Consider the following 14,069-nt stretch of genomic DNA (forward strand, 5'->3'; position numbering starts at 1 on the left):
CTGGTGAGGCAGACTTTAGTCCTTATTTAGGACCATCATACATCATGCTACGTCAGCAGCCTGGTCCCATGTGAGGGCCACTGCCAGGCCGTCTCTGGAGGAGCGTTAAGCGCCAAGTCCAACATTCTGTCCGGGGGCTAAATATAGCAGCAGTGCAGTCTGACTCTAACCAGAATAGACTGACTCAGCCCAGCCTGGCCCACACTGCTCTGCCAGCCATGCTGCATGTCAACAGATCCCTACACTCAGTCAGAGCCCTGCCACCCACACAGGGGTTGTGTGACAACCTATTCCCTATATAGTGCACTACTTTCACCCCGGTCCATTAGGAACAGGGTGCCCTCCGGGATGCAACCACGGACAGGCAAGCACACGGACAGACCCATGCCTTCTGCGTGATGGGACAACAGGCCAAAGCTTTTATTAACCTGCAAGGTGATTGTCATTCAAAACCCACACAGCTCTGAAGAGCTCTCTGCCTTCCAGTCACTGGTGTAACTGGTGAAAGGGCATCCCAATGCGGTTCATTGTAAAAGCGAATACGTCATGTGCTAACTCCTGAATGCTGACAGTAGTCTGTAGAGAAGTAGCCTACATTGCAATGGCAGACATTTAGGCAGTGGTTTACTAGCCTAAATGGAGAACATACCTGCTGCTGTTGAGGATACTGCATTCCACTCATGCCCATCTGACCCCTCCCAGGCATTCCCATTGGGTAGCGGTGGGGAAAAGGTGATCCGTATGGTTGGCCAGGGTAGGAGCCGCCCCCGCCCTGCTGTTGCTGGGAGTAAGGGTTGTTGCCCATGCCGTACAGCTGAGAGCGCTTCATCGCCATGGCGTCTATTGGTGGCACCTAACAGAGAGAGATGGGAGAAGTTAGCATAAGATTGGGCTTACTATGCTTTAGACATTGTATAATACAACCAACAGCTTGCAAGGTCAAAGGCCCCTTCCTTCTCATTCGCGGCAGGTAGCCTAGTGGTTAGAGCGTTGGACTCGTAACCGAAAGGTTGCAAGATCAAATCCACGAGCTGACAAGGTAAAAGTCTGTCGTTCAAGGCAGTTAACCCACTGTATGTATTGTTGTATTCTTAACTGACTTGCTTAGTTAAATAAAAAGGTATAAAAATATATCTATATATCTAGAGTCTAGCCTAGACTAGAGCAAAACTAGTAAGAAAACGATAGCAACAGGGTCCAATTCTGACCATCACTACTCAACTTCCAGTATATGACAGCTGGCCAGGATTGAAGTAGGCCTATTCACCATGCCTTGCAAATGACAAAAGTTGTTTTTAAATGTTTCAATACATCAGATTTCTCCATCACTCCATCGGAGTCCTATTAAATAGCCTGGGGTTCATAGTCAGGTCCAGGGGTAGGCAAAGATATCCAGGATAATGTGCTGTCAAGTGCTTTAGGAGTCAGGTTATTCTCGAGAGGCTCGGCAGGCTGTGCCAAAAAAGAGTGAGAGCAATTCAAACTAATCTTCTCATGTCACTGCTAAATTCAGGCCAATTGAAGAAGCACTTAAAGAAAATGTGAGCAATCGAGAAAGCCCAAGGGGCCACTTTAAACGAACAGTCTGGGTGTCAGCAGTCATGCCTGGGCACCCTGCGATTTTAACACAGACTCACTAAATGACAGAATAAAAACGATTCAAATGTTTTCGCTGTAGCTCAGATGGGATTATGAGCAACGAAAGCAAGTTGGAGGATGTTGTACCAACAATCCTTTGTAGAAGTATTGTACACCTGGCAGTACGCCTAATTTGAATTAATCAACTTTTTTCAAAGACAAAAATATTGCTTTGTTTCTATTTTACACTTGCCAGAATCCATTTGGTAAACTCAAATGACTAACAGTCTTAAAATAAAACCTTCTCACTACAAAAAAAGACAGACTAGATCATCAGATAGAGAAAAGGCTACTTAAATCCTAAACACTACACTTTCTGAACTAAATACATACACAACACTTCGTCTACACAAGAATGCTTTTCAGGTACCAGCAGTAAACATTCCATTTTGTGTTGTTCTTACTCCATTTTATGACCTGTAACTGGTTTCAATCCGTTCGTAAACACCACACATGAAGGTGTTGTAGGTCCATTATTTTGAGAAAGTCTCACCCCACAAATGAAAGACTGGAGAAAATAGCTGCAGAGCAAAGAATGTGATTTTTTTTAAACACAAATAGGTCAAGCTTGTTTTCGTATTTTCCCTGTATTAGGAGTCCAGTGAGCAAAAATCACTAAATTTCTCCCAGCTAAACACTTCTTCTGTCTGCTGTAGGCTAATCTACCAAACGAGGGCTTGCTGTCAATGTGAATGAGGCCATTCTGATGGGGAAATCCTACCTACAAATCAGCAAAATAAAAGGATTACATCCTAAATGGCACCCTATTCCCTTTATAGTGCACTACTGTTGACCAGAAACATATGGGTCCTGGTCAAAAGTAGAGCACTGTATATGAAATAGAGTGCCATTCAGGACAGATTAAATACTGAGTCAGAGTGCCATGTGTTCAATTCACACCACGAGGGTGGGGAGGAGACATCAAACCTGCCTCTGGAGAGAGAGGAGAAACTATGAAGAGAAACCCCTCTACTTTAGGCCAGCACAATTCTTACAAGTCTGTCAGAAATATGCCTGGGATGAGTTCCTAAAACACAATCTAAGGTTTGTCTGTAACCCTATACTACGGGTAACCAAAGAGCACAGGACGAACCCCCTCCAACCCACAATGAAGTGGACGTCCAGACTCACTGACGTCCAAACTTGAATGGTTTGCCTGTGGACATCACAGGCAAACCACCGCATTTACCACATCATCTGGCTATATCCACACACGGCATCTACCACGTAAACATATCCACTTGTCAAAATGTAATAAAACTAGAGCTTTGACGGCAAGAATGTCAGAGACCAAAGCCAGCATCACTCCTTTCATAGTGTTTCTGATGCACCAAAGTCCATGTGCTCAAAGCCAGAATGACAGAGAGTTGCAGAAAAACAGGACATGTCCTCTTTTAAAAATACTAATTTAAGACTCAATTACAATACCTCAGTGAAGATGATAGACTTTCAAGGCAGACATTTTTATTATAGCCTTGTCAGTAACAGGATCTCAGAGCATGCTGGAGACAGCAGGAATTTGCTAGTGAATACAAGAATAACTTCCATCTGAAAAGTCCATATTTTGTGAGGTGCAGCAGTTTGCACATCTTTAAACACTGTGGGGGGCTTAGCCGTGGGGAAATTAAGCTACAGTAGAGACTAGAGTGGCTGTTAAACATTTTCAGACAGAAAGCCTGTTTAATGGAGGGTTCCGTCCACAACATGTTCACATTTACAAAAGATGTCAATGCTTTCAAACCAGGCACTTCTTGGTAGGTTGTCACAGTGCAGGCCTGAAGAGAGAGAGTGTGTTTACCAGCTGAGATATTTAGCTGGCTGATTGTGGGATCGGGCACATGGCTAATTTGCATGTGTGAAGGCAGACCACATAATGAAGGGGAGACCACATAATGGCCTCCATGTCAACCCCCCCCCCACAGTCCTTGATAGGCAGGTGGTAAGAACCAATCAGATGCAAGATTAGGTCAATTGGGAGGTCGTGGTCAAATTCAGCTCAAATGTTCATGCTTCCAAAGTGCTCTTGGAAGTGCAAGATGGACACCAGCCCTTGCCAGGCCTGTCCCTCTGTACAATAGTTTCGGTCGGCCTACACGGTAGATGTTTCATGAAGTCATTTCAGAAGAGTATGCGTAGCAGCCCACTAACCGCCCAGTCAAACAATTGATTGCAACACATTTCACTGGAACATGGACCACTACTAGCACCAACCTGTTCTTTGGCATCTAGCAATATTGGTTTGTCTAAGAAATTGTAACTTCCCATTGTACGCATATGATACGGTTGTGTATTCTGTTGGGATTTCTGTTGACAAGGCTCTCTCTCAACTACAATCTGCCCTTTTGCTTTGTAGAAAGCCCTTGAACTGAAATTGGTACTTAATGCAGCTAAAAGTATGTACATGTTATTTCCCAAAAAGCTTACAAATGTATCTGATGTATGCATACGCAAACGAGCGCTTGCACATGCAATCTACACACAAGTACATTGTAATATAGTTGTATGGTGGTATTATACATGTAGTATTTTAGATATGCAGTGGTGAAATGTTATATGATGTACTGTTTTATATGTAATGCAAGTGCCTTAATATCTAAAACAGGCTTCTTTGTAGGAACAGGGCATGCAGCATTTAGTTAAATAGCAGAAACCCAATCATCCAGTTGACATTCATTCTGGCTTTAGACTATGGCGATATCGTCTATATGAATGCAGCTACCACTGGACGCATTTTATCATAGCCCACTACACTTTACTGGGAACGATAGGTTCAGTACACGTCACTGCATTCTGTATCAGAAAGTAGGCTGGCCCTCTCAAATATTCTAGATCTGTTTGTTTATAAAGCCCTTGTGCAAATGTCTGCCATACCTTACTTCATTGCTAAATGACAGACATGCACACAAGTCACCAGACCTGATTACAAGGATGCCTAACTCTCAGTTTCCACCGAGTTAGGTACCGAGTTAGGTAGATCTGTGGGTAGTTTTTTTTTTGTGGATTGATGTCCAGAACGCTAAAGTTTGATGTTTTGGCACAACTAGGGAAGTTCAGAAGGCTGGTTGATGACTTTTATTAGTGAGTAATGTGTTTGTTTTTCATATGTCCATTTTATTCAATTGCTTGTACATATTGTGAATTTGTATGCTCGTGTGCTGAGCTTCCTTGTAAAAGAGGCCTTGGTCTCAATGGAATTTCCCTGTTTAAATAAATTGAAATAATGATCATAATACGTGCTGAGGAGCACATCTAGCTTCTTGGCCAACGCGAGGCCTTCAAATTGGTGTGAAAAGGCTAACATTAGCAGGCTATGCTATAGCTAGTTAGCAATAGCAGATAACAATTGGAGTGTATGATATCTAGCTAGCTGGATATCAACAAACGAATGTTAGTGTTAGCTAGTAAGAATTCTGATTTGTTGAATAAAAGTATATTTGCGTTTTAAGATATGAAACGGATACTTCCAATATCTCAGCAGTTGTACAGATCCTGTGCTAGCTAGAAGGAAGGGCGATAGTTTTCGCACCCCAGTCTAACGTTTTTTTATTTTATTTAACCTTTCTTTAATTAGACAAGTCAAGCAAGTCCACAAGTTATATTGAAAATGTTGTAGTAAATTTATCAGCATGGGTATGCATACGTTTACATGGTACAGTACTGTAGTTAAAGTTTGAAATGTTGGAGAACAGACTAACTTAACTAGACTTAAGAGACTAGCAAGCAAGCAAGCTAAATGAAAGGTCTGGGATCCCCAACCAGAAGTCACCTTGGACAGAAATTGAAATGCCAACTTCAAATCAACCATAACAGAATAGTTAACTAAGTTAGTTATCTGCCCACAAGGACACGGAATTCAGAAAATTACCATTTGGGTATTCTCCGCGTGCATGTTTATTTAACCTAAAAACAGTACAATGTACAAAAGCTGTCCTAGCGATGCTGGCTAGCTAATACATTAGCATAGCTAACGTGTCTGTCCATAGCTAAATTAACTAGCCAAGCCGCCTGGAATGCGTAGTTATAGTTCGGCACATTAGGAAAAAAAAGTGACAAATATGAATGCATAATTTACCTGTGATCTGCTGCTTCCTTGTCCGTTGTTTCCAGGGCTCATGGCAGGGTGATTTCTTTCTTGTCCTCCCCAACTACGAGTTGTTGAACCGTATTGGGAGCTCAAGTCTTTAGTCAGCCCCATGCTTGATTGTTGTTGTTCAGCAGAAGGATTAGTGTAATCTTGATAGCCACTGCCATAGCCCCGCATCATAGGGCTCGGGGACGTCAGTAACTGGTTTAGAGTCGGGGTAGCCCCCGACGGATGCTGCTGACTTTGCCCTGGAAATCTGTGAAACCCTCCAATATTCGCACTACCAGAAGAAGAGGCAGCAGCCATGGCAGCTCTGCTATGATTAGCAGCAGCAGTGTTGCTGACTGGGCCCATCATGTTGTTCCCGTGCCGAGAGGGACTCATCATCCCATATCCACTGTTACCGTAGCCAGGTCGGTAGTTCGGGTAGTGATTGTACGGGTTGTTTTGGTATCCTTCGTGGGAGTTTTGTTGAAGTTGATCCATATTGTTCTGTTGTACCGAATGTATTATCCCAGACCCTGGGCTTTGTTGTCCGCCATGTTGATCAAAGCAAGGCCCTCCTCTTCCCTTTCCATAATAACTATTATTTATCTCCAAAACTGAACTGTTCCCACTTTGGGACGGGTTGATGTTATTAGTTGTTCCCAAACTGGCATGGTCGTACCTGCTGTTAATCCGGTCCTCCGTTTTGCCCGGTTGGTCCTCCTCCTCACTTTTATTTAGCATTTGTTGCTGCTGATGGAGCTCCACTTGATTCCCTAAAACAACGTTCTCTTTTCCTCCATGTTGGCGGTTTCCACTTTCTCCATGTATCGACTGCTGGCTGTTGTGAATTTGGCGTTGTTGGTGCTGAATGAATTGATTGAATGGCTGTTGATGTGGAGGTGTGTGGTGGTGCGATGGAGGAGGATCTCCGACACCAACATTTTTCACTTTATGACTGACAAGCGTTCCCGTCTCCATGCTTCCCGAACTCATGCTACAATTTGAAGTCGAAAAAGACTCCGATCTAGAATCTCCACTTTCCTTCTCACGTTGACTCGAATTGTTGTTTACAGGAAAAACTCGAGCTCTGTTTGGGTTCAATTCATGGTGATTGCGTTCTACATTAATAGCATGAACGATAGTCCCGTTTCCTACCCCAAGTACAGCTCCACCAACTACTCCAGATTTAGCAGATTTAAAATCTTGACTCACGCTGCTAGTTAAACTCGACCTTTTCTTACCAGTTGATGTTGGGGCTGTTGCCACTTGTGCGGCCATGATCAAGTCCACATCTCAGGCAGAAAATCCAGTCGAGCTAGCAAGCTAAACATGTAGAAGAAAAGCAGAACACGAAAAGATGCAAGCAAGCTAACGTTAGCGGGAAATGAAAAAGAGCGCAAAGTGTCGAATATGAGCATAAATACCATCTATATTAGAGCGAGCTTATGTTGAAAGTTTTGATAAAGACGGGCTTGAAACTTTTTTACTTCCATGTTTAACCCGTATACAGGCAAATGCCTTTTCTCTCCAAAGACCATTTAGCCCAGCATGGCAACAGCGAGCGTTGAGAATCGATAGTTTATACCTCAGCGATCTAGAGGACTGAATGGCTGACGATTTCCTGGTCTGGGCGGGGCGAGATTATTCTGAGTAGTGGCACCTGAGCCCTAATATATACATATCACATACAACAAAAAAGTACTTGCATGTTCATAGCAAACCAGGCTGAAAGGGAACATTTGTATGCCTAAATTGGAAATAGTGTTCGAGCGCCTACTTTTGCGATGAATGGTGCTATTGTTTTCCCTGCTTTCTTTAATATGCCTAATCTACTTGTCTGATTGAATTCATTCACCTATGAATTCACCCCATTCGCCCATCATGTGTGGAAATTGTTGACTGTATACTGTACATGTACTCATTCTTCTCTATGCTATTCTGTTATTATTAAAGTATGAGAATGTCTGTGTTTCTACGTAGGCCTAAATGAGAGTGAATATACATGAGCAAATATGTTTTTATTTGATTAGGATCCCCATTAGCTGCTACTCTTCCTGAATATGTTAGTCTGTGTGATGTTGAGGGATTGACTCACTTGAGAGACCTGTTCAAGGGGGAAATCGTCTGAGACCTCCCACAGAAATGGCAGCAGCAGCCCAGTCAAGTGAAGCAGGGAAAGTGGGTCACTGAAAACCCACAGAAAGCAGCACAGTACAGCGCCACAGGAACACACTGACACCACAGACCTTTTTTTTACAGGGAAGGGAAAATACTGCTCCAACACAGCATTTGCAAGCCTATTACCTTCATAGTGCACTACCCATAGAGCTCTGGTCAAAAGTAGTGGACTATATAGAGAGCAATTTGGGACGCGCTTGCAATCAGCACACCTTGTTATACAGACACTTGTCAAACCAACATGCTTTCAATTTCAGGGTTGAGTAAATAACAATATGACAATTGATTTGTTTACTAGTAGGATGTCTTCAAGTGATCCAATATGCAGTGTATGAAAGTGGCTGTATTCCCAAATGTGTGACCCGTTATTCTACTGTCTTCGATGACAGTAGAATAAAGAAAATGCTATACTGTATTTGCAATCCAAGTTTGTGCATCATTTTATTTATTGGATAAAGGTAAGCAACCAAAGGCCTCTTCTGAAGCAGCTGGTAGCGAGGTTGATTCCAAAGACCTTGTGGATGGAGGTATATAAGAAGGAATCACAATTACTTTTCTCAAATCGCAATGCATTGGAGAAGCTATGAGAGTACAGACAGCATAGAATTAGATATAAAATGGTGATGTATAGGATGTCTGTGACCGGCATTCCAATAACAATGCCAGATCGTAACGTAAATTATGGCTGTGTCTGAAGCATGCATTCTCTGTACAGGCCAGTGTGTTGGCCTGTGAGAAGGAGATTCTCAAGGGTTTTGCAATCACATCTACATACACATGAAGTACACGTCAATGTCAAGTGTACTTCACAGTGTTTTGCAAGTCTGTGTGGCAATGTGCCCTGGATAATTCCACCAATAAAAAAACAGACATTGTGGGGCCTCCCGGGTGGCGCAGTGCCCTAGACCACTGCACCAGCCGGCCGCGACCGGGAGGTCCGCCGGGCGACGCACAATTGGCCTAGCGTAGGGATATCCTTGTCTCATCGAGCACCAGCAACTCCTGTGGCGGGCCGGGCGCAGTGCCCTAGACCACTGCACCAGCCGGCCGCGACCGGGAGGTCCGTCGGGCGACGCACAATTGGCCTAGCGTCGTCCGGGTTAGGGAGGGTTTGGCCGGTAGGGATATCCTTGTCTCATCGAGCACCAGCGACTCCTGTGGCGGGCCGGGCGCAGTGCACGCTAACCAAGGTCGCCAGGTGCATGGTGTTTCCTCCATGGTGCGGCTGGCTTCCGGGTTGGATGCGCGCTGTGTTAAGAAGCAGTCTCTCCCGAGCCCGTACGGGAGTTGTAGCGATGAGACAAGATAGTAATTACTAACAATCCGATACCACGAAATTGGGGAGAAAAGGGGGTAAAAAAAAAAAAAAGACATTGATTGTTTTTGTGCCACAATTGTTTGTGTATATTAGAGAATGGCTCATTATACAATTGCTACACACAGACATCAGCAAACTAATCAGTACTTTTGATAGTGGAAAGAGAAATTGTTGCAATTAAAAGGTACTTTTCACACAATTAGTTGATTCCAGAATATACCATGTCAGGTGAGAGCACACAGAACAGAAACAGGGGTGTTGCTTACTCAGCAGTCAGCACTAACCATGTAACAAACTAATTACACCATGTTCACATCCCAAATGGCACCCTATTCCCTATATAGTGCCCTTCCTTTGAACAGAGCTCTATGGGCCATGGTCAAAATAAGTACCCTACATACGGAATAGACTTAACCCATTGACAAATTATAATCTTCACCCTTTGTCGACTACAGTCTGTGGACATCGTCACTTGAATCTTGACCGCATATCGACCCTTGACCCAGCAGCTACTTCTCCACCATCTAGACACCTTTTATCACCCCACTTAAACCATCTGTGTGACAGGGACCCAGGCAGGCAGTGGTCTCAAATGGAACGTTACACTCCATACAGTGGACGACTTTTGAACAGGGCTCATAAGGCTGTGAGACGAGTGACACTGATTGTGTTTCTCCTAATTAAACCTCTCCTGACCTTGGCAGAGGTAAATCATTAGTTTCCCGTTGTAATCATCACACGGACGCAATTATACCCCACTGGACCTTCATTTGCATTTAGACATAGCTGCTCAGGCCATGTTCAAAAATGTTCAAATACATTTTGACAATGTCAGAGAACTGAGGTACGGACACAGAGACTGATTTCCAAGCTAATGGGATTGCATGATTGGAGCATAGTTATACATATGGTACAGTTGTGCAAATATAGCTGATACATCTTTTGTGTGCAAACCTTCCAAAAAAGTATATCTTATAATAACACTAATTCAAGAATATTCAAACATAGAGAGAGCAATTGAACGTCTATTCTTAATTCGAGTACTTACACTACTTGAAATGCAGCCCACAACAGAGGGGGGAAAAGATAATCAGGGAATTACTTGCATCATTAGTAATTCATTACTTTGGTAATAACATGTCCTTTCTTACTGGCAGCTGCCTTACTGAACTAACAAGGGGTTGCCTAGCAATCAGCGTTACACACTGGGTGACATCATTCATGGCTGAATCAATCCCAATCTCTTTAATTAAAATGACCAAGCTGACCATGTAGCATAATTTCCATAAATGTGACCCTCAAGTTAAGTCAGAAAACATATCTCTCTCTTCTCTTCCCTGTTATGCTTACCAAGCACAGGGTGAGAGGGGGTAGGTGAGATGCATCCCAGTCAGATTAGTATGGTGAAAATGTAAAATGTTTTGCTGCAAAATCAAATCCAATAGCTACAATAGGAATGATTTACTTTACTTTGAAACACACAAGCCAAGAACAGAGAAAGCACCCAGAAGTAGGGCATGTTATGGTTACAATACTGATGCCAGCAGATTTAATATTCTATTCATCTTCATTTGATTGCTGTAGGTGCAGGTTTGAAATAAGGTTGTGGTGTGTAATAGTATTATTAATCTAAGGTAATTTACCGGCAGTTACTCAGACAGAGATTAAGTTTGGTCCTGGACTTAAAAAGCAAGCTCAATGGAGAATCTCTCCAGGGTTACATGAAAGGTTCTCACACAAGACAAAGAGAGCCAGACAGAGAGTCAGTCATACGTGATATCCTATATCAATTCCTATGATCCACCACATCAACCCCTCACACACACAAATCCCAGCCTGCATGTCTGAACCAAACTCGGATCTTTAAATCCATTAAGGATCCAAATGAATCATTTAGGTGTGTCGAGACCTGGGCTAAGTTGTTCTGGCACACTGTAAAATATGGCTATGCATCCCAAATGGCAGCCTATTCCCTTTATAGTCCACTCTACTTCTGACAAGGGCACATAGGGCTCTGGTCAAAAGTTGTGCAATATAAAGGAAATAGGGAGCCATTTGGGATGCATCTGTGCCCTTTCTCCCCGCCTGCCTCAGATGAATGATTTATTAAACGACAGGTTGTTGCTGTATTGCCAGATGGATCTTGTGTGTCTCGCAGTTCCACAGATGTGTACACATGTTTAATGGTTGTTTGTGGATGCCTGTCAAGGAAAACAACCTCTTGACGAGGCGATGTCCCCCGTCTGTTCACCCCTCCTAGCGTGAACCGTAAATCAGAGCCAGGGTTTAACAGCGGCTGCATCCCAAATGGCACTCCGTTCCCAATATGGTGCACTACTTTTGACCAGAGCCTTATGGGCCTGTAGTAGTGCAAAGGGAATATGGTTCCATTTGGGATGCAACCGACTTATACACACTTCTCTCCCTAAGAGCTCTGACAGGAATATGCTATAGACACTCAGTGAGGGTACAGTACGGCTCACTGTTGCTGAAAGCAAGAATGTGTTTGTTGGTAACTGGAATGACTATCTGAATTGGTCAACTCAAGTTAACATTTTTATGAAACAAACTTCTTTAAAGGTTGTTAGCTATGTACAATTTACATATTACATTTATGCTTGCATTTCCCCTCAATGCCAGTCATTTTCCTCTAGTGTCCAACTAATTAATTAAGTCCTAAGTTATTAAGTCATAAGTCTTATGTAGTTTTTAGATAGAGGTGTTGCACTCCGTTTTCCCTGGCCTCCTGTCACGCCCTGACCTTAGTTTGCTTTGTTTTCTTTATTATTTTGGTTAGGTCAGGGTGTGACAAGGGTGATATATGTGTTTTTCTATTGTCTAGGGGTTTTTGTAAGTCTATAGGTTTTCACTAGTCTAGGTATTTATATGTCTATGGTTGCCTAGATTGGTTCTCAATTAGAGGCAGCTGTTTATCGTTGTCTCTGATTGGCAACCATATTTAGGCATCCATATTCCTTGTGTTATTTTGTGGGTCATTGTCTATGTGTTAGTTGCCTGTGTCTGCACTTATCATATATAGCGGCACATTCGGTTTGAACGTTTGTTTGAAGTGTTCCTCGTCTTATTAAAGAAGATGTATTCATCTCACGCTGCGCCTTGGTCTCCTCCATACAACGAACGTGACACCTCCCATTCTCTGAACCATTCTGTACCTTTATAAGCGCCTCGGCCCTGGAATGCAGGCCATGATAACGGAACTAAATTATCAAAGCACATATTCAAAGAGAAAAAAGGTTTACAGTATAGTCCCTCTGGGTGTGTCTGTGGCCTGTCCACAGGCTACGTGTGATGTGTCTGCAGTAGTGTAGTGGTAGTTAGTGCAGGATAGTTACAGGATAGTGATGGGTGATGCATCCTTAAAGAACCCGAGGATGGACTTTTGGATCACACAGAAACCAGATCACATGATCTTCTGATGGTTCTGTCTCAACGTCAGCAGAGGTAGAAGCAGCAGACTCTGTCTTCCCATCTCAGGGAGGTATGACACAACAATAACAGGGACTGTTTGTATCAAGCATCTTAGAGTAGGAGTGCTGATCTAGGATCAGTTTAGCCTTTTAGACCATAATTAACAAGATTACATGGGCAGGAGGGACCTGTCCTAGATCAGCACTCCTACTGTGAGACGCTTGATACATACGACCCTAGATCAATACACCAATTTAAGAACAAATGTGCCGAAAACAAAATGCACCTTGAAGTGTTACGAATCAGAAAAGTTTCATTTGCACCCATTGTGTGATCTGTGTTTCAGTGTGGACTTGAAGGATGACTCACAATGGCTATGGGGTTGGACTAGGCTGTGAGGTGGTGAAGGGCCACGCGGGCTGATGTGGGCTTCCAGTCGTAGGGAAGCGCTGCAGCAAGGTCTGGTAGGCCTGGATAGACAGGATGTAGAGGCGGCAGGGAGTCAGCGCCGTCATGTTGGCTGAGTGCTTAGCGTCCGTCACCAGGTCCAACTTTGAGTGTGCAGAGTCAGAACAAACAAAAAGACAAGGATCTGTATTCACAATGAATCTCAGAGTAGCTGTGCTGATCTAGGACCAGCTCCTCCCTGTCCATACAATCGTATTTATTACAATCTAAAATACAAAACTGATCCTAGATCAGCACTCCTATTCTCAGACTCTTTACAAATACAGGTCCAGGTCAGGAGGGTCTGAGTTCTCAGCAGGGTATACAAGTTATAATTCAGTATGATACTGTAGGTTTCAAGTACTAATTAATGATGGATTAAACTATGCATTGGTATGGAGCAAGCTAAAAATATGTGTTCATTTAGGATGGCATGTGTTACTTTGTTCTTCAGTCTTTTCAATAAATGTAAATATGGTTGTACAAAAAAATGTAGTTGTACCCAAAAATGTTTTGGTTTTGCTTGAATTTGTATGTTTTTTGCAGCTACATGTAATTACCATACCATACCCGTACATCGTGTTGTTCACATAAACACATCAAACAACAACCATATTACTATGATGTAGGCGTTAAATCTCAAAATCCCTGCATCAATTTGCATGACAATCCTGGGATATTTCAGCATCTGTTTGCATTCAGCTCAGCTCCCTTGATAACCAACATAAAATGACTGTTGCATAATATAACAGAAAAGTGCATTTTGACCATGATGAAACTACTTGCGTCATCCGTAACGATCCCATTCATCTAATCATTAAAACAAACAACTAATTAGACACCTATTATAGCATGAGTATAGACATGTTTTCTTTTTTTTTACATTTATTTCACCTTTATTTAACCAGGTAGGATCAGTTGAGAACAAGTTCTCATTTACAACTGCGACCTGGCCAAGATAAAGCAAAGCAGTGTGAAACAAACAAC

At 42.9% G+C, this 14,069-nt stretch overlaps 1 protein-coding gene and 1 long non-coding RNA gene across 11 annotated transcripts in view; one reads left to right on the forward strand and one right to left on the reverse strand.

Annotated features, from left to right (window-relative positions):
- LOC110529452 (AT-rich interactive domain-containing protein 1B) overlaps positions 1 to 9,251 on the reverse strand; it is a 98,716-nt gene extending 89,465 nt beyond the window's left edge. For 9 of the 10 annotated variants that reach the window (XM_021611627.3, XM_090242632.1, XM_090242629.1 and 6 more), the window contains exons 1-2: positions 5,711 to 9,251; positions 650 to 853 (exon numbers count right to left, since the gene is read on the reverse strand). In XM_021611627.3, coding sequence (XP_021467302.3) covers positions 650 to 853; positions 5,711 to 6,988 — 1,482 coding nt within the window. In that variant the 5' untranslated portion in view covers positions 6,989 to 9,251. The remainder of the gene's footprint in view (positions 1 to 649; positions 854 to 5,710) is intronic. The other variant, XM_090242633.1, reaches the window with a different exon arrangement.
- The window catches only part of LOC149981403 (uncharacterized), a 169,870-nt gene that overhangs the window by 22,618 nt on the left and 133,183 nt on the right, over positions 1 to 14,069 (forward strand). The window lies entirely within an intron of this gene.

This window comes from Oncorhynchus mykiss, chromosome 8 (genome assembly GCF_057628025.1).
Source record: "Oncorhynchus mykiss isolate SJ-2025 chromosome 8, ASM5762802v1, whole genome shotgun sequence".
NCBI classification, from domain to species: Eukaryota; Metazoa; Chordata; class Actinopteri; order Salmoniformes; family Salmonidae; genus Oncorhynchus; species Oncorhynchus mykiss.